Source organism: Argentina silus, assembly GCF_951799395.1.
Source record: "Argentina silus genome assembly, chromosome: 10".
Classification (NCBI taxonomy): Eukaryota; Metazoa; Chordata; class Actinopteri; order Argentiniformes; family Argentinidae; genus Argentina; species Argentina silus.
This window is the reverse complement of record NC_139664.1, coordinates 7,164,842-7,184,215: the sequence shown is the minus strand read 5'-3', so window position 1 is coordinate 7,184,215 and position 19,374 is coordinate 7,164,842. Positions and strand designations below refer to the sequence as shown.

The window sequence follows — 19,374 nt, the reverse complement described above, 5'->3', positions numbered from 1 at the left end:
ATGCCCTCTAAAAAAGCAAATAAATAATGTTAGCCAACTTCCATGTCAACTCTGAAATAACTTCATTGTTCTGAGTTCCTGGATAGAGGGACTTGATATGTGTGTATTAGGTGTACTGTTCAAGTTCAGTTTTCTAAATGAGTTATACAAGCAATATCTGAATGATAAGTTATATGCTTTGATGATGCTACTTTGTGATGAACTCCTCTGATCGTCAGCCTTCCGACATTCTCTCATGTCACACTCCTCATCTATATACTCAGTCCCTTGTAGCTGTCAGATTGAAGACTTCACCGGGAAGAGAAAGGAACCACCAGCTGATGATATAAAACAAATAAGTCAGGTTACTCTCCTTGGTTCTTTTTTAATCTCATCCAGTTCTTCAAGCATCCCTATAATTATTTTCCCAATGAGTTACTCATCAAACTATTTGGGTTATATTCTGACTTTCCTCTTCGTTTGTTGGGTCTTGCTTGTGATGTATGTTGTTGTTATTCAGTCCGAGGATTGACTTTTAGACCTGTCATCTCACCTCTCAAATAGTTTTTTTTGCAGCAGCTGACATTTACATTTCGAAGTAAGCGCACATTCAGATACAAATGCACCTTTTAATATGCTTTAAGGGACACATTGGGATCTCCTCTTAACATTCACCTCGAAATTGTTATTATGTATGTGTATTTGCAGTTTTGTTGATGAGAATGCTCTCTGACCATTCTGTGCGTCAACAAAACTTCGTTACCCAGGAAGCAATGCTATCAGCCAGCGCGTTGCTGTGCGTCTGCTACCACTGTTCCAAGTGAAGAAGAAAGGGGGAGACGTACAAGCTAGCTAAAACGATACGATACCAATGCAGTTTCATTTTTAACGATTATATAAGAAAAGATCGGTAAACTCTGTGCCTGCTTGGCTCTATTTTGCGACAACCTTTCCCCCCTGCCCCGGCTTTAGCGCACACAGATATGAGCGGCAACGGGCGGGCCAGGACCAGCTCGTTTGCTGAGCCTCCAGGGGCTCCCGGAGCCGCTGCAGCCGCTGCCGGATCGGCCGTTGCCGGTGGAAGCTCTGCAGGAAAATCTGGGGCTTCACAGGCCACCGGGAGCAGCTCGTCTGGCTTTGGAAATTTGAAATTAACCAGTGAGTATAGCTAATTGTCCCAACACGACGTGTCTGGGTAGATAGTACATGATGCTTAGATATAATGGATACATATATTGGCAATATGTCGACCGCAATCTCTTGCTCTCGTTTCACCGAGCGAACATAGTTAGCTAGCTAACGTTAGCTCGCTAGGTTGCTAGCTAGCTATGCTATGTTTTTGTGAACGGGACAGTGGGATCAAGGGCTTTGATTGTAGCCATGGCTAACCAGCTACGTTAGCATTAGGGGCGATATTAGATAGAAGAAAAACGGACATGAAATTCGGATGGAGACGGGCTTTAGAGAAATTAGTCGTTGGGGGCAGCAATGTCGAGGCATTGCAGCACTGCACAGATTGCTAGCTAGCTAACGTTAGCTGAAATCAAATGAAGTTCACCGTCGTCCTTACCTAAATTCAATCTGTAATCTTAGCATTTAGCATTGTTAGCTAGGTTATCTGTCTATTATTAACCAACCAGCTAATAGTGGGGCAGCTTACTAGCTAGCTAGGGCGAATCTATGTCTAGATTATAGTTGCTATCTCGCACATCAGCGATATCATGAGTTATTGATCCCAGCAAGTAAAGTCAGTATGTGGCAATTTATCCAACAGTACTTTCTGGCTAAATATTGACCCCGAAGGAATTAGCTTATATGGCTAGCTAACTAGCTTGAAGCAACCAGAGCCACGTCAAAAATTAATGACCATTAGCTGGCTAACTAGCTATCTATAGTGTGATTTTGTGTTAGCTTGTTAACTAGCACTGCGTTGTGTCAACGATGTAAATGTTGACAATGTAATGTACACTTACTGTGTTCTTTTGAGGTGCGTTTATCAAAACTAACAGCTCGATTTAGCCAGATAACGACAGGGGCTAATACACTCGTGTTATGATAATAATATCCTTACTACCTAAGCTACACTCCCAAACATATGTGGATCTCAATGTACAGCTATAAATGATGATTCACCCAATGTTTGCGTCATTTCTGATTCAAGGCACTGACAAACACATGAAGGAATCCAATCATCTTCACAAGTAGTCTATCTATTCAGTCAAATGCTATTTCATACAGTGAGGTCTCTTTCAAATGATTTCACAAATTGTTATGGTTAGTGCAATGGCAGGAATTTACAGTATGCTCAAAGGTAGTGGATATGCAGAGGCGGCAGTTGGCAGAATGTCTAGAGGGAGGGAGGGAGGCGGTGTTGACAAGGTCAGACTTAGGGAAAAACCTAGGCAGGAAAATTGCACCATAGAACTTTCAGTGGACCCCATTTCACCGCTGACATTTCTACATTTGAAAATGATAAATGTCACATATGGGTACCTATCCTGTTAACTATCTGCTACTCTGATAGCCCTGATCTGACGAAATGCAAGCAGGGGTCAGCTATGGCACTTGAGACTGCGATGTGAAAGAAACAAGCTCACAAGTGAAACACTATTGGCTGATGTTGAAGTGTCAGTGTGAAGTGATTTGAGTGTAGAGAAAGTCACAAGGAGAATTAGGGAAGAGATGAAGGCAGTTTGAGCTGAGGAACCAAAGGTCTGGTCATTCCAGCGATGTATACATTACCACCTATAATCAGTAGGGCCTCATAGTCTCCTGGTTGGTGTCCAAACATTTTCTCCTCTAATGAGAACCCTTGATTTTGAATGTGAGCTGATTTGATTTCTTCTGACTACAGTGTTCCTAGAGGGGTGTGCTGCACCATCACTGATAAGCATTGTTCCTGGTCCTGGAGGTGTCTGGACCTAGCAGAAACCCAAACAAAGGTGGAGCTCCACTGTTAGGTTAATGGAAGTAACACTGCCTTGTGTGTATGAGCGAAGTGCAAAGCTGAGATCTAGAGCTGTAAATGGGTGACAAGACAGCGTGGGACAAAACGGATCAGAGGCAGTAATTGCCACCAGGATTACCGAGTATCACATTGTGGAGGGGAGGGCTGCTGCACTTAGTCTGGCTGATGTTTCCAGCTTTTACTGCTGTAATGTTAGTATGAACATCTGTTGGGCCTAAATCTGTTTGTCAGATGATATGAATGCATTGTCTTTCATATTGGGGTTGAAAACAGAGGGTGTTATAGAGAGGACCAGCCTACCTAGCCTACGTCCACTTGGTGGATCAGCAACCACATAGCAAAGCAATTCATCTGTTTAGCCTAGTCCCTCCCAGTCAGTTCAGACCAATGTTACTGGATGTTAGCTTAGCGCTCTCAAAACTCTAAAAAGGATGCTGAAGCTCATGTGGAATGCTCTGTTGTAATGCACGGCTGTGCAATAGCTAATCCTTTTAACAAGTAGTGATGAGTGTACTGGCATTTTATATTTAGAAATGAGCGGTGAGCTAATTGATTCTAAAGAGTGAGTGTTCTGGAAATCACTCCTCCCTCTCTCCTCGTCCCCTCTCTCCTACTCACCAGGCCCTGCTTTAACTTCCTCAGGAACCAGGGCTCTTCACTGACAGCTGGTCCGACTGCTCATCTTTGCATCCATTATTAAAGGGACTATCATGCCACGGCTGCTCCATATTTAATGCTCTCCCCTCTGACTCCACTTGTTAAAAACGAGTGAAACCGACGCAAACAGTGTGATGCACGGTAGAGATGCTTAGGAGGGCAACAGACTACAGGTGATGCATGCCGGTAGAGTGACTCTCTTAAGGGGGCAAAAGATTTCAGCTGCAAATGCTGAGAGATCTGATTTGGGTTAATCCAATGTCCAGTCAGGAATGATTCACGAGCTATAGTTCATTTGAGTTCTGACTTGGCTGGGTGGAGTTCCCACCATATTACTTACATCCATCCAATCCTATTTCTTCCCTTTTTTCCCGCATACAAAGGGCAGGACAACCACACTTGTCGAATGGTAGGCGGGCTAGGAATTGATTTGAAGTTAAATCTGTCAATCAACTGTTTTCATATGCTGTCTGTGGCCAGTTAATCAATTAACATCTAGTTAAATGATGGACTTTTAGATGTCGCAGATCTAGATTAATCATTTTCTTTTGAAGGGAGACGGGTCCAAATGATTACCCTCCTAAAAAACCTTGGATTTACGCCAGTCAGTCTACCTCCATTTTGAGATGCATGGTATAGCCTAGCCTTATGGTATAGCCTAGTCATAGTTTCTTAGTCAGATTTTGCAGTAGAAGTGGGAGATCTAGATGCCTTATTAGAGAAAAGATGGTCGTGTTGAGACAGGCGACTGTACTGTAGAGGGAAACAGTGCGCTGGGTGTGCGACTGTCCAAGAAATGTTATCACAGGCTCTGACAAGCCATTTGGAAACACACCTTTTTCTACTATAGGGTTCCTCCCTCCACAATCTCAGTGCTTCTGGTACTGATGTGTCAGTCAGTTGGTTCACCCGCAATTGTTCACACACACACACACACACACAGCCAGCCAGCCAACGCCCAACACGCTGAGCCACAATTTGACCCTAACTAGAACTGTCACTCACTGTAACAGGTCGCACATCAGACAGACAGTGTCCCTGTTCCAATACTTTGAAAACACATCCTTTCTTCCACCATTCCTCAAAGTAACCACTGATCTGACATGATTGATTCTGTCCAAGCACCTATAGTAGAGCCCTCACTTTTACCCATCCTAACGCGGTAGATCAGTGATTAGGCTACTTCAAGAAGAGAGTTAAAGCCAAGATGAATCCAAGGAAGGATGGAGGGTCTGAAGTATTCAGAGCCAGTGGGAGGGGGGGGGGGGGGGGGGGGGGGATCAGAGCTGTGACTGGGATGGTGTATGGTATGTCGTTCCTCTCAGGACTCAGGGAAGGTGAGTGGGGTGGAGCAGGTTTGAGTAGGTAGAAGGAGCTCATTACCAGCCAGTGTTGTGTGTCTGTGGGGAGGAGTGGCCATGGAGGTCAGGGCCATTTAGACAGGCAGGGCCACGCCGGGGAGCTCGTTGTTGTTTAGTGTGTCTCTCTGCCCAGGGGAGTGTGGAAAGGTTGAGGCATGCGGCTGTAGCTGTGTTTCCTGCCTGTAACCGAGACATGGGGGTACGTCCCAACAGTCTCTCCTCGCGTCCTCCTCCCTCGCTTCCTTCTCGAAACACACCGGAGGAGAACACCTTAGATTCCTCCCTTTTTAGATGCTCTCCTCCAATGCTTTTTCAGAAGGAAGCACCAGAGAGGAATCGAGGAAAGACTATTGGGATGCAACCCATGTCTCGTTTGCGCATGCAAGCATACCCATGTCGTGTGTTGGTATGGCTTCTAAAATATTTGGTCTCACAATCTTGCGTTGTTTGTATCCCTGTAACGTTTCCTATTCAAATGTTGTTGTTTTTGTCCCCCAGGAGACAGTGGCAAGGTGACGACGGTGGTGGCCACGCCCGGCCAGGGGCCGGACCGCCCACAGGAAGTGTCCTACACGGACATCAAGGTGATTGGCAACGGCTCCTTTGGAGTGGTGTACCAGGCCCGCCTCATCGACAGCCAGGAGATGGTGGCCATCAAGAAGGTGCTGCAGGACAAGAGGTTTAAGGTACGTACACAAGACACTGACGGCTCCCTGTCTCTCACTATGTATTTGAACGTTTTCTTAGTAGTTTTCTTGTCTATTATTTGATTTAAGAGACCCCAAGATGGTAGTTGTGCTTAAAGCAACAACATTTTTTTTGGTCTCAAAATCGAATTACTTTGTGCATACGAACCTCAGTCAGTCTGAGCTGTCAACTAGTATATCTATCTGGAATTGTCTCATGATGATGCGTTTTGCATGAGACTTATCCAGGAATTATATCTCAGCTTGCTATTAGGATATCTATGTGGCTCTGTTGGACAAAATAATGATATTTTTTGTCATATCAATGGTGGGCTGACGAGAAAAATACCCCCAGAGTACAATTCCACTTTAAGTAAAAGCCGGTGGTTATCAGAAGAAAACAACTCTTGAGGTTTGTTTCTATGAGTCAACCATCACATTAGAGCTGCTGATCGGTTTTACTTGAATGTCATGAGAATTGAACATGCGTTTGAACTGGTCCGATACACAATCTCTTGTCTTTCCTCTGAAGAACCGAGAACTACAGATCATGAGGAAGTTGGACCACTGCAACATAGTGAGGCTACGCTACTTCTTCTACTCCAGTGGGGAGAAGGTATGTATGTGTATGTCTACCTGACTAACGTGTGAAAGCTGCAGCAGCAGCTGTTTTTAAAGGAAACGTGCCACCCACCTCATACAACAAGGATGAGTCACCCGTTTCACGTTGTTCCCACAAGTTGATTTACCTGACTGTTCATTTACCTGACTGTTCATTTACCTGACTGTAGGCATCTGTAGGATATTCACATGCATTGAATAGTCATATGAATTTTAGTAGTCAGTTAATTTGTGTTGGATTAAAGTTGCACTGCCACATGAGCTCACTGCCCCCCCCCCCCTTTTTCTCTTGTTGCCCCTCCCACAGAAAGACGAGGTGTATCTGAACCTGGTGCTGGACTTTGTCCCAGAGACGGTGTACAGGGTAGCCCGGCACTTCAACAAGGCCAAGACCACCATCCCCATCATCTATGTCAAGGTGACTTACTCTACCACCTTCTTTACTCTTCTCTACTCTTTCCACCTCTGTTTCTCTTCCTTTTGTTTCCCTCTCTTTTTCTCTTCATTCTCTCTCTCTCCCTACTCCCTCCTGCCGGTCACTTGTTGTTCTCTCTCTCCGTCTCTGTCCCTTTCACTCTTTTCTACTGATCACTTAATTTCTCTCTCGTCTCTCTCAAACTACATGCTGCCAGAGTAGAGCTCTTTATTTGCATGGAATCATATTGAGATGTATTTGAATACAGAGCTCTCTGCTGTGTGCAGCTCTGCTTAGCTGTGTGAGAACCCAGACCCCTCAGGCTCTGACAGTTCTGTGTGAGGCAAAGCAGTATTTTTACATTCTCTGCACACTGGCTGTATACCCTGTCCTCACTGCCACCTCTCTACCATCTCCATTTTCTTTTCTCTCTCTCTCTCTCTCTCTCTCTCATGATCTCTCTCATGATCTCTCTCTTTCCCTCATTTCCTTTTTTTCAAACAAGACATTCATTACATCGTAAATTTCCCTGAACCCCAATTAATTCTAATTCACTCTCAGGTTGCATACACTGCTGAACAATGGATGAAATAAAAGTAGTCAAATTTGTTTTTCCTCAAAGCGATTCATGTGCTTTGTTAAAAATACATCGCTGTTTTAGGACGACAGAAGCAGAGAACGAGTTTTGCCCTGTTTGCCACACGCTTGGTTGCCTGCCTAAAGGGGCACTTGTACTATGTGCGCGTGCGTGTGCGCATGTGCACACTTCTTTCTCTCTTCCCCTGTGTGTAAGATGACATCTTCTTTATCTTTGCACACGCACACACCTTCTTTCTCTTTTCCTGTGTGCGTGTCCGCAATCATGCACACACACACACACACACCTGCTTTCTCTTTTCCTGTGTGCGTGTCCGCAATCATGCACACACACACACACCTGCTTTCTCTCTTCCACTTTGTGTGTGTTTGCATCTTCTTTCTCTTTCCTGTGTGTGTGTGTGTGTGTGTGTGTGTGTGAGATTGTGCCCGTAGCAGCAGAGAGGACATTATCTGTCTCATGCCCCATTTCCCCAGCCCACCCTGCTGCTCTCCTGTGGCGTGGAGATGCATACTGATCATAACACACTGTGCCCTCAGCTAGCACCTCCACTCTCTCCTCTCCTCTATCATCCCTCTCTTCCTCCACTCATCCTCTCACACCACACTTCACTTCCCTTCTTCATACACAGGCCTCAGCCACGACCGCCACAATCTCCTCTCCCTCCTCTGTCATCTCTTCCTTTTCCTCCCCTCTCATCCTCTCATCAACCCTTCACTCTTAGGTACTCCTCCCCTCACTCCTCTTCTTTTCACCCCTATGCCTCTCTCCTACCTGCTCCCTTCTCCTCCTCTGCTCCTCCTCTCCTCCTCTCCCCCCCCCCCCCCACACACACACACACCTCTTCCCGCTTTCTTTCCCTCTGCCCTCTTTACCCCCCACCCCTGGCCCTCCACCTAGTGTTCCTGTTGTGTTATGTGGTGCCCCCCCCCCCTTTCAAACCCTAGCTCTCTGGTGTGTGATGACGATGATGTGCCATTAGCAGGAAGTAGCCTGGGCGCACAGCGTCTCTAAATCTGCTCCTCTGTCACGGACGGCCGCATCCCCTCTCAGCACTCGCCTGCACCCTGTGTGCCCAATAACAGAGTTAATGGCCCTACAGAGAGTGTCACTACCAACACACACACACACACGTGTGTGTGTGTGTGTGTGTGTGTGTGTGTGTGTGTGTGTGTATATATTATATACACACACATATACATGCATGGACACACACACACACACACACACACACACATATATATATATATATATATATATATATATATATATATATATATATATATATATATGTGTGTGTGTGTACATATTCAGGTTTTTGGAGAGTTTGGTTGTTTTCCTATTATTGCTTGGACAGAATAGCCTGGGAAGCAAACATTTCAGTCTGGTGCCAGGCTATGAGGTTATGAGACCATAAGGTTATTTTAGTAGTAAGTGATAGGTGCAGAATGTTTGACTGTTAAGCCTATGAGCACAGTTGAACTGATGGCAAACGGTAGCTACACCCGCTGAGTCTTTGGACACTTACTGCAATGTGCATCGTCATGTGTTTCCAACGCTCCAAAACAAATCTTTGTCATGAGCTTCTGGGTTGAAAAAACAATCAAGGAAAAAATACACAGGCCTCCCAGTCAGATGTACCGAAGTTTCCAAGCAGCATACGAACACACCATAAGTGACAGAATACAAAACCCTCCTAGGCACTATCCCTCATCTCAACAGCATTCATGTGTCTCTGTCTGTTCAGGTCACTTGGCAGCTGTGCAGTACTTATTGAAGAGTTTCTAATCAGTGTTGTACTAATCCTCTCTCTCCCCCTCTCTCTCCCTCTCTCTCTCTCTCTCTCTCTCTCTCTATCTATCTATCTATCTGTCTCCCTCCCCCAGGTGTATATGTACCAGCTGTTCCGGAGTCTGGCCTATATCCATTCCCAGGGCGTGTGCCACAGAGACATCAAACCCCAGAACCTGCTGGTGGACCCCGAGACAGCCATCCTCAAGCTCTGTGATTTTGGCAGGTCAGACAGTGCCTGTGTCTGTGTATGTCTGTCTCCAGGCTTTTTGTGTCGGTCACTGTCTGTCTACCACTTTCTCTGTCTGTCTGTCTGTCTGTCTGTCTGTCTCTCTGTGTACAGCTGTCTTGTCTGGCTGTCTCAATCTGTGTATCTGTCTATCTGCCTACCTGTCTGTCTGTATGTGTGTATCTGTCTGCCTGTCTCTCGTCTCCCTGTCTCTCCCTATATGTTTCTGTGAAAAGGAAGTGTGTAGAAAGTGAACCATTTATTTTGATTGAAACTTCCAACCTCTCCTCCCCCTCTCTTTTCCCATGTCTCGTCTCCTATCTCTCTCTCTCTCTCTCTCTCTCTCTCTCTCTCTCTCTCTCTCTCTCTCTCTTTGTCTCTCCATCCGTCTCCACAGTGCGAAGCAGCTGGTCCGCGGGGAGCCCAATGTGTCCTATATCTGTTCACGGTATTACCGCGCCCCGGAGCTCATCTTCGGCGCCACCGACTACACGTCCAACATCGACATCTGGTCAGCGGGCTGCGTACTGGCCGAGCTGCTGCTGGGACAACCCATCTTCCCCGGGGACAGTGGAGTGGACCAGCTAGTGGAGATCATCAAGGTAGGAGGAGGGGTGGTGAGGGTGTATGACTAGGGTGGGAAGTTGGAGAGGAGTGGACCAGCTAGTGAAGATCATCGAGGAGGGGAGGGGTTGTGTGGGCTGGTGAGAAGGTGAGGTTGGGACAGCGTAGTGGACCAGCTCGTAGAGATCACCTAGGAGGGGTGGTGTGGGGTGTGGAGAACCAGAGGTTGGGACAGCATAGCGGACCAGGTAGTAGAGATCACCTAGGAGGGGTGGTGTGGGGTGTGGAGAACCAGAGGTTGGGACAGCGTAGTGGACCAGGTAGTAGAGATCACGGAGGAGGGGAGAGAGGATACGAGAAGGGAGGTAGGCGGAGGAGGGTGGGGGCAGGTGAGGGTGTAGATGGGTGAGGCATGATGGGAGAGAACCATAGAGGTGTGGTGTTCAGGAGACGGGTGTAAGGGAGAGGTGTCTGGGAGAGTACGACAGAAGAGATTCTAAGATACCGAGTTGGCAGTGGACTATTTTGGAAGAGCTGGTCTTTAGGGAAGCAGTGGTGGGTGGTATTTAAGTTTAGGCATGGAGATGGACATGGAGGTAGACGAAAGTGAGACCTGAGTGAATGCCAAAGAGAGGTGAGAATATTCTTTGAGCAACTTTCTTCCGCTTCCTTCTCAGGTGTTGGGAACTCCTACGAGAGAGCAGATCCGAGAGATGAACCCCAACTACACAGAGTTCAAATTCCCACAGATCAAAGCACACCCCTGGACAAAGGTAGGCTTCCTTCGCCCACGCTTTCTCACCGGGTGGTGGTGGTGTTCAGTAGTCACAAATAGAGAAAATGTCTTGAAACGAATAATGAAACTGAGAGTTCAGGTCATGCCTCCTTCAAAACACTCAAAGCATTTTCAAAACATTTTCTCTTGTTTCATGCTTACTGAACGTGCCATGGTTGGATTTGGGGGGGTGTTTCAGAACACGGTTTGTGACTCCCCAAGTTGTATTTCATTTGGTAGTTTAAAAAAAAAACAAGCTGTCTCTACAGTTTAATTTTACATAGAATAGAAACACCCCATGTGATTGATGGGCTAATTATGATTGACTATGCAAATAATCCTAGTTTGTTTAGTAGAGGGAAATTAGTTGATACTTGCAAATGAACTCTGATTCACTTTTCAGTTAACAAGTTTGATGTAAAACCTGTAGAAATAATTTAAAAAACCAAAACGTTACAATGTATTTGAGTGATAGTTCTATCTCCACCTATGCTCACCCTTTCTCTCTCTCTCTCTCTCTCTCTCTCCCTCCCTCCCTCCCCCCCTTCAGGTGTTTAAGCCACGGACCCCCCCAGAGGCCATCTCCCTGTGCTCTCGTCTGTTGGAGTACACACCAGTGACCAGGCTGTCCCCTCTGGAGGCCTGTGCCCACGCCTTCTTCGACGAGCTGCGCCAGCCCAGCGCCCGCCTGCCCAGCGGACGAGACCTGCCCCTCCTCTTCAACTTCAGCCCCGTGGGTGAGTCGCAGCATCCCTCCCTCTCTCTCTCTCTCGCTCCCCTCCCCCCTCCTTCTGTCTAGTCTGAAATGTATCCCCTAGTGTTGGTTAATATAGAGCAAGGTTTTGTAATATCTGTCTGTAATGTGTCTATGTAGATAGTGTGTATTAACTGCACCTCTCTCTCTCTCTGTCGTGTTCTGCTCCTCCCAGAGCTGTCTATCCAGCCCCAGTTGAACTCCACACTCATTCCTCCTCACGCTCGCGCACAGACATCACCTGCCTCACACGGTACGTAGCACCCCTGCACACGCTTAGTACATACATACATACATACATACTACAACTTTACCACAGTCAAATGTGTAACATAGCCAAGCAGGATACACAGATGACTGTCAGGCAACATTAATATGGCAAAGGTTATAGAGTGCACTATTTAAATAATGGGACAGTGCAGCTTTTTCTTTTGGCTCTATACTCAGAAAGTTTAGTTTCGAAATCAAACAATGCACGTACTATGAGGTTCTGGGCACCAGAAGTAATGGGACAATTGGCTTGACAGATGCCAGATGCAAACCACTAGTTATCCTCAAAAAGGATACAGTTTGCTAAAAAAAAAAAAGTACCTAAAAAGGTCTTGTGGACAGATCAGATTAATATGACCACGTACCAGAGTGATTTCAAGAGGAAAGTTTAGAGAAAAAAAGGATCTGCCTAAGATTTACAGCATACCACCTCGTGTGAAACATGGTGGAGGGGTGTTATGGTTTGGGCTAACTTGCCTTAATTGATGATATAGCTGCTGACAGCAGCAGCAGCAGAATGTATTCTGAAGTGTACAGAAACATCTTAATATAATATTACATTATGAGTCTGTCCCTATGAAAAACAGTGTTATGTCTAAATATATTTAAGGCTATATGTACACAAATACCCTCAAATAGAAGCTGAGAATCTCTACTTTAACCTCCCATAGTAATTGTTTTGGAGTATAGAGCCAAATAGAGTGAATATCCTTCTTTGTCCCATTATTTACGCAGGGCCCCCGTAACTAAGCCTACATTAAAGCCATTGCTTGAAGGTGGTCAGTGTTGGTGTGTATAACTGATAGGTCCTGTGTAATCTAATGCCATGGTTCTCTCCCAACAGAGGGCAATGTGTCGGACAGTCCTGCCCAGCCCAGCTCAGCACCTGGAGCCATCAACAACAGCACCTGAACACCCATCCTTCTATTCCCTGTTCACCTGTCTCCCCCTTTCCTCTCCTCCCTTCGCCTCCCCTCCCCACCCCTCCTCTTTCAACCCCCACTGGCTCCAAACAACTGCTCACACACCTACACGTACACACTCAGAAATGATGAATTTCCCCCAAATATTGGTGTAAAAACGTTCTAGTGGATATCTGTCAGTGGCAGTTTTTCAGTAGGACAGGGTTAGGGAGTTCAGTGCACTGCACAGTGCAGACTATGCTGGGGTTCATATCTAAGCTAATTATATGTTTTTGGACCTCCAGTTCTGTGTACCCAAGTCTGACCAGGTGTAGCTATAGTCTGGCTAATATCCCATAGGGAGGCCGGCCAGCCTAGTTAAACCCATGTCAATATTACTTCTATGGACTGTGGTCAGTGGGGGTTATTATATATGGTGGGTGGATCTAACAAAGGGGTAGTCTGGATGATAATCTCTGCTAATTGATTTTTATCCCTTTTTTTTTAATGTTTTATTTATTTGAAATGCACATTTTGTTTTAGTGATGTATGGTAGTGATGATGCCAGAGAACGGGTTGCAGACAGTTGTGACAAGTCTGTCACGTTGCAGTTCAGATGGATTACGACAATCTTCATAGATGCGAAACGGAATGGTTCCGTCTTTAACGCGTTGATCGGGTTCTCCACAGGACGGGAGAATCCGGCAGCAAGCTGGCGTCTTATCTACAATGGGGTTCCCTCTCAAACAAAAGTCCAAAGTGTTGTCAGTTAGCTCTGTCTGGCAATGGAAGAAAGAAAGGAATAGGGGTTTTATTTGTTTTAGCAAATTGGATACCAAATCATAAAGATAAACTGATCCAGCTTTTCTCTTTCTTTCTTTCTTTCTCTTTTTTATTACTTTCTCTGTGGCATTTTAAATTAGACGTGGTGATTTTAGAAGCTGTTGTCAGTCACAGACGTATTCAAATCTTCAAATCTACTCAGACGAGGGAGCCACAGTCTCTTTGTTTTAGAAAACAAACCTGTTTCCAATCAGAATTGTCGACGCGAAAGTCTTAATGTTGTTTATTTGAATAGGAGGGACCTTTTTCTAAGAATGGAATGCACATATATTCAGTTTCTATAAGCTCTCCATGTAAGTTTAGCTAGAGAAACAATTGTGGGAAATGAGTAGTAAGCATTGCACATCCATGCAGGGAGGAACTAAAAGGGGTTAGCTGTGGGTCATGTCCAGTTGATCTAGCCTAGCCTACACAACCTGCTTACAGATGGATTCAGATTGGGGCCCTTCTAGCCATATGGGTAGTTTCTAGCCAAGTGGTTGTTTTAGCAGTACTTGCACCAGAACCGCAAATGTCATAATCTATGATTGTCTGGTCCCTTGCCGACTTGATGTTGGGAAAGCCTCTCTATACATCAGCTCATGTACATGCAGGAGAACACGCCTGTAGATGTCCCTTGTATGGAGTTGTCAGTTGTAGAGGGTTTAGAATGGCTTGCGGGGGACCGGCAGTTATGGCTTTGGAATCACTCGCCACTTTCATTTCTCACTCTGTTGTTCCTCAATTCATTCAGTCTAGATGCACAATTGCACTGCGTTTAGGGGAGATCTTTGTTAATTGTGTGTGTGTGTGGGGGGGGGGGGACTTTGAATGAGGTGTGTTTGTCCCTATCCATCTCCACATCAACTCTATAACTCATTTTAATCCTCGCCCTCGGACAGCTGTAGGCCAAGTAGCAATCCTAACCCCACAGTGTGAGAGTTCTGGGGATGTACATACAGCCTCACAGACTCTGTCACTGCCGTTAGCATCATTGACACCTGCTCGCTTTTCTTCTGACTGCCACACAGACTTGCATGTTCACCCCGAGTTAGCAGACAGACCCGTACTCCCTCCCCACTCACTCACAACACCAATGGTTTGATCAAAAACACCTGTAAAGGAAAAAAACTAAAGAAAAAATGGAGAAATCGCCCCCCAACCACTTCTGGAGCCTCCCCTTTCATTCCTCTCCTCCCCCCTCCGCCTCTCTCCCTCCTTCCCCTCCTCTTTCTCTCACTGCTAAACTGTAAATATCAAGTACCTTTATTTCATTTTGTTATTTTTTGTTTGTTATTATTGTTATTATATTGTTGTTCTTGTAATTTCTTTTTTCTTTTTTTTTTCTTTTTTTTTTTTCTCTTAGCTGAGCGGAGCTGTCGTAGCAGCGACCAGACTCTCTCTCCTCAGTCTCAGTCTGTAAATACAATTTCATTTCAGTCCCTGGTTCAGGGGGGAAAAACAGAACAAAATGTTTCTCTCGGTTTTATTCTCTCTCCCTCCATTTCTCTCTCGTTGCCTTTCCCTTTCCCCCCATAAATGTTGTGATGTCATGATCATTTTATTTATTGTATTAATTTTTTTGGTTTGTTTTAATTTTTTTCTCCGTGTGGAGAGGGTGGGGGGGAGGGGTGGGGGGAGGTTGTAAGATGAAGGGTTTGTTTTGTAAGAAAGTCATCAAAACCACATGCAGAATGTCCCAGCTTCCAAGATACTGTACTTTAATCCAAACGTTGGAGTGTTTTCCAATAAAGATCCGTTATTTGCAGGTACACATTCTAGCCAGTAGGTGGAACTACAGGTATTTTTTTTTTAATGTGAAGGGAATATCACATGATTCTGGGTCAATGGTAGTGGTGTTAGTTCAAGTCCCAGGAGTGAGTAGCAGATCCTTTATTACGGGGGTATTGGTGATATTGCTGTGTCTGGGTGGGCTTAGATGAGGGGGGGGGGGGGGGGGGTGTAATCGGTCCCATGACGTGTACCATCTCCTGTGTATCGACTCAAGTGTTTTGCTTTGCGTGTTGTATGAGTGTAATGGGGCGAACATGTTACTTCTGTCTCTGTGTGTGCTTATGAGAATGAATGTGTGTGAGCGAAAGAATGGACTGGACTTTGACAGAAATCTTACAGAAGTGTTTTGTGTACGAGTGTTGGGAGAGTCTAGATACGTCTGACAGAAATATGTGCCCCATATGCTTTCCCAAAATGAAGAGATGACTAAATGTGTTCATTTTTAGTGTTTTTCTTTTCCTGTCACAAGTTGGTTTTAATTTGTTGTGATCCTGTTCTTTTATCGGCCTGCCAAAGGGTCAAACGTCATTGGTGAGAACAGAACGGTTGTAAAGAGGGGATGGAGAGAGAGAGGGACGGAGGGAGAGAGACTGTGTTTTTGTTTGTTGGTATAAATAATTAAACTCATTAATAAAGTGATGAAACTGCTCTTGTCTCATGTCTGTGATAAAGAGCATAAACATTGGGAATGTGTGCACACACTCCATCACCATAAGTGGATTCAGATGTAACAGTGGTGCTGAAACACTGTAATTACTGACAACAATAGACCCCATTTGAGCTTCTAGTAAGAGATGTCAGAGTCGCCCACATCAGTGAGGAACATTCAAACTTCTGGTTTAGTGTGTGTACTAAAACTCCAATCAATGGGCAGATTATGGTAACACATGTGATGGCAGTCTTGTTTATGCGCCATTATGGTAATGAAGTCAGAATGGTTGTAATAACCCAACTGATGGTGCCGGGGCCAGAATGCCATAAGGCACTTAGGTTTTATAGAGTGTTTCCACAGCTGATTCATCTGTGAGAAGGCCAATGAGCGATCCATCAGGAGGAGGGGGCGGCTCTGAGTGATGCATCTCTCTCACGCTCCTCTCCCCACACTGGCAACTCAAGATGCAATCTGCCTGTCACTCATGACACCATGCTTTATGGACCCAGAGCTGGAGAAGATGATATTTCTCATGATACTGTGAGTCCTATCAAGTCCTTTCACCTTTTAGTAGAGGGAAAACTAGGACAGTGTGTATTAACTCATATACCATTGTCATGTCCACTTTGGATAAACTTTACACTGACAACATACCCACTTTCAGCTCACACTCATTTTCAAAGTACAAATGTTTTATAGTAGGCCCAGGGATGGAAATGAAGCTAGCCTGCTTGCCCAAGGCTAGTCTTTTTCAAAGCTGGCTCGTGAAAAATGTGACTAGCCCATTAGCCACATTAGGCCAGTGAGATTTGTGTGTTCTAATGGCCAAAGAACAGCTACAGTAAATAGTCATAACTGAATAGTCACAGTTATGTAGCTGTACATTTATGGGAAATAAAAACTGATCAGATATTCATCGAAATATTATTGATCTCCTCATTAAAAATAATATTTTAGATTTAGCCGTTTGTTTTGGACAGTAGGCTTGTAGAATGTCACCCAGGTTAGTAGAAATTGCAGTGTCCCTGCCCTGCTATCCAGTGCCCAACATCCTTAAATTTCATCCCTGAGTAGCCCTATACTTGTGTTTGACATATTCCTGTTAAATGACAGCAGGAATGCATGAAGGGCTATGGAACAGCTAGAGCCAGACATAGAGTCAAAGGTCTCTTATGAAATACTGTCTTTTGCATGTGCAAATGAGTCAGGTGGAGGTAGATGAACACAATCAAAAAAAGCCCAGGCGGAAGGGAGGAAATTAAAATGGTTGTTATGGGAACCATGCGAACGCAAATGTCAGAGAAATTAATTTTGACCTTGCTTGATGAAATGCTATGCCTCTACAGTTTGATTACACAGAGAGCAGAAGGGAGGGTGGCAGGCAGGCATCACTAGCTCATGAATAGGCATATGAATGCAATCATTAAAAGTTCATCTGTGCATTAGGTGCATTCGATGAAATGATTCACCCAATTGCTCAATTTCTGCATTCCTGAGCCTAGCTCATGTCTGATGAGTCACCTGCATATCATGCCTCACTTACCCTTGAGCTAGAATTTCTAGAACTATCAGCAGGTACTTCAAACATGGCTGCATCTAAGAGTGCATAGAATTGGCGGTCTTTTCTTGAGTCCTTCCCATATATACACGTCTATGGGTCTTTCCTAACTGTCTTAGAGGCATTCAACTCTGTCTTTTCCATCAGATATGATTCAGCTGCTGTCTACTACGAGAGAGGGTTGAATTTAATGAAGTCTCTGGGTGTCCGTGAACTTTCTTCCTGCCGCTTTCCTCTATGTTCAATAGAAAATATTTATATGGTCCTACAGAACCTTTGCTGCCCGGTGCTTTGTAGAAAATCCTTTACAAACTTTAAGCCTGCCCCTCAGGTCCAGCTCTACTGAATTAACAGTTGAGTCCTTGTCTGACCCACCTTAATCAACTCCCACTCCACACAGCAGGAGCTCAGAGAGACTGACAAGTGTCTTAAGAGAGTGACAGAGAAGGAGAGAGAGAGGGGGAGTGGATAAGGGGGAGAGAGAGAGAGAGACAGAGAGAGGTAGGAGAGGAGAAAGGGGATGGGAGAGAGCGAGAGAGGATGGGAGAGATAGGGGAGGTGGTGTGCAACAGAAGGTGAGAAATCTCTGCAATAGGACACCGCCAGGCAAGCAGGCCCCCCTCCCTCGGCTGGCCCTCCGGTATGTGAACCACATCCCTCAATGCAAAACATGTCTGCGATGTCCTCCACCATAGTGATGCGATACGTCAAGGTTGAATAATGTTATTCCACTGCATGTGGAGCAGCTTGCACAGTTTCCGTGGAGATTGAGTGCCCCCGGACCCCCTGGCTGTGTGCCCGGCCAGCTCTTTAATACCATTTGGAGTCAGGTTAAACGGTCTGAAGGAGCTGGTCGTCTTCTCAATCAGCTAGGAGGGCACACCGGGGCGCAATGTAATTCTGGGAAAGAAGTGCAGTGGGACAGTCCATACTTCCTCCGACCTCTGGATATAAAGCTTGACGGGGCAGAATCCGGGTGCTTCAGCCGTTTAGAGATAATCATTTCAGAAATTCATTCAATCTTTTGTGGGCTTATGGCTAAAGGTGTGATTGAGGACTTTTGTTGAGGTCATTTCTGAGCCTAAATCTGTTGAGAAGTTGAAACATGGATGGGCTAGACTTCATCAAATGACCTCTGGATAGGGTGAGCTAGAGTCTAGACCATGAAAGCCATGGAATATTATCACGAGACAAAATAGAGTAAGTCGGCATGTCAGAGCTCTGGCTACAGGGCTCTGGGCCTATTGTGCTCAATACATGAATGAAAAACACTGACAGCGAAATAATAAAATATTATGAAGATGCATGTGATGGATTTTGGAGAGAAAAGAAAGTTGCATATCGTAATACAAGGTTCAAAACTATCTAAAAATACGGACACTGGCACTGGACAAGGATCAACGACAAGAGCGATACTTACTGTATGTGAGAATGCTGTTCATTGGCTACAGTTCTGCATTCAACATCGGGGAGTCAGCAGCTTCAAGTTCCTCTGTGTCACACCACACCTATACAGTGATCAGGACAGCGCGTCAGCACCTGTTTTTCCTCAGGCGGCAACTTCCACAGGTGCACCATAGAGATTGTCTTGTCTGGTTGTATCACCGCCTGATAACGGCAGCTGCACCGCCCTCGACCGTAAGGCTCTGCAGAGGGTAGCGAAAACCGCCCAGTTCATCACGGGCCGTGAGCTCCCAGGCGTGTAGGACATCTACTCTGGGAGGTGAAAGAGGAAGCCCCCAGCCCGCCCATACACAAGCATATGCGCTCACACACTTAGATGCATACTATTACATACTACTATTGCTACTACCCACTATTGCTGTTGTGTTTCTGCTGTTTAATAATATTGCCACCTTATGTTATTGTTTTTATCATTATTATTATTACTTAGTTACACTGTTGAGGATCTAGCTTTCCCTAAGCATGTCATTGCACCGTCTACGGCTGTATTATGTGTATATGACAAATAAACTTT

At 45.3% G+C, this 19,374-nt stretch overlaps 1 protein-coding gene across 1 annotated transcript; it reads left to right on the top strand.

Annotated features, from left to right (window-relative positions):
- The first annotated feature begins 808 nt into the window (after positions 1–808).
- gsk3ab (glycogen synthase kinase 3 alpha b) lies at positions 809–15,343 on the top strand. Its single transcript, XM_083679356.1, has 10 exons — positions 809–1,137; positions 5,464–5,651; positions 6,184–6,267; positions 6,580–6,690; positions 9,172–9,302; positions 9,703–9,907; positions 10,547–10,642; positions 11,195–11,381; positions 11,574–11,651; positions 12,513–15,343. Exons 1-10 carry the CDS (start codon positions 963–965, stop codon positions 12,578–12,580), a joined length of 1,323 nt encoding a protein of 440 aa, XP_083535482.1. The 5' UTR covers positions 809–962; the 3' UTR covers positions 12,581–15,343.
- The last annotated feature ends 4,031 nt before the right edge of the window (positions 15,344–19,374 follow it).

Bases quoted from the DNA above. Each gene is read 5' to 3' on its own strand.
- gsk3ab (XM_083679356.1), top strand. From the start codon at position 963: ATGAGCGGCAACGGGCGGGCCAGGACCAGCTCGTTTGCTGAGCCTCCA. The intron at 1,138-5,463 runs GTGAGTATAGCT...TTTGTCCCCCAG, and splicing joins TGGAAATTTGAAATTAACCA to GAGACAGTGGCAAGGTGACG. The intron at 6,268-6,579 runs GTATGTATGTGT...CCCCTCCCACAG, and splicing joins TCTACTCCAGTGGGGAGAAG to AAAGACGAGGTGTATCTGAA.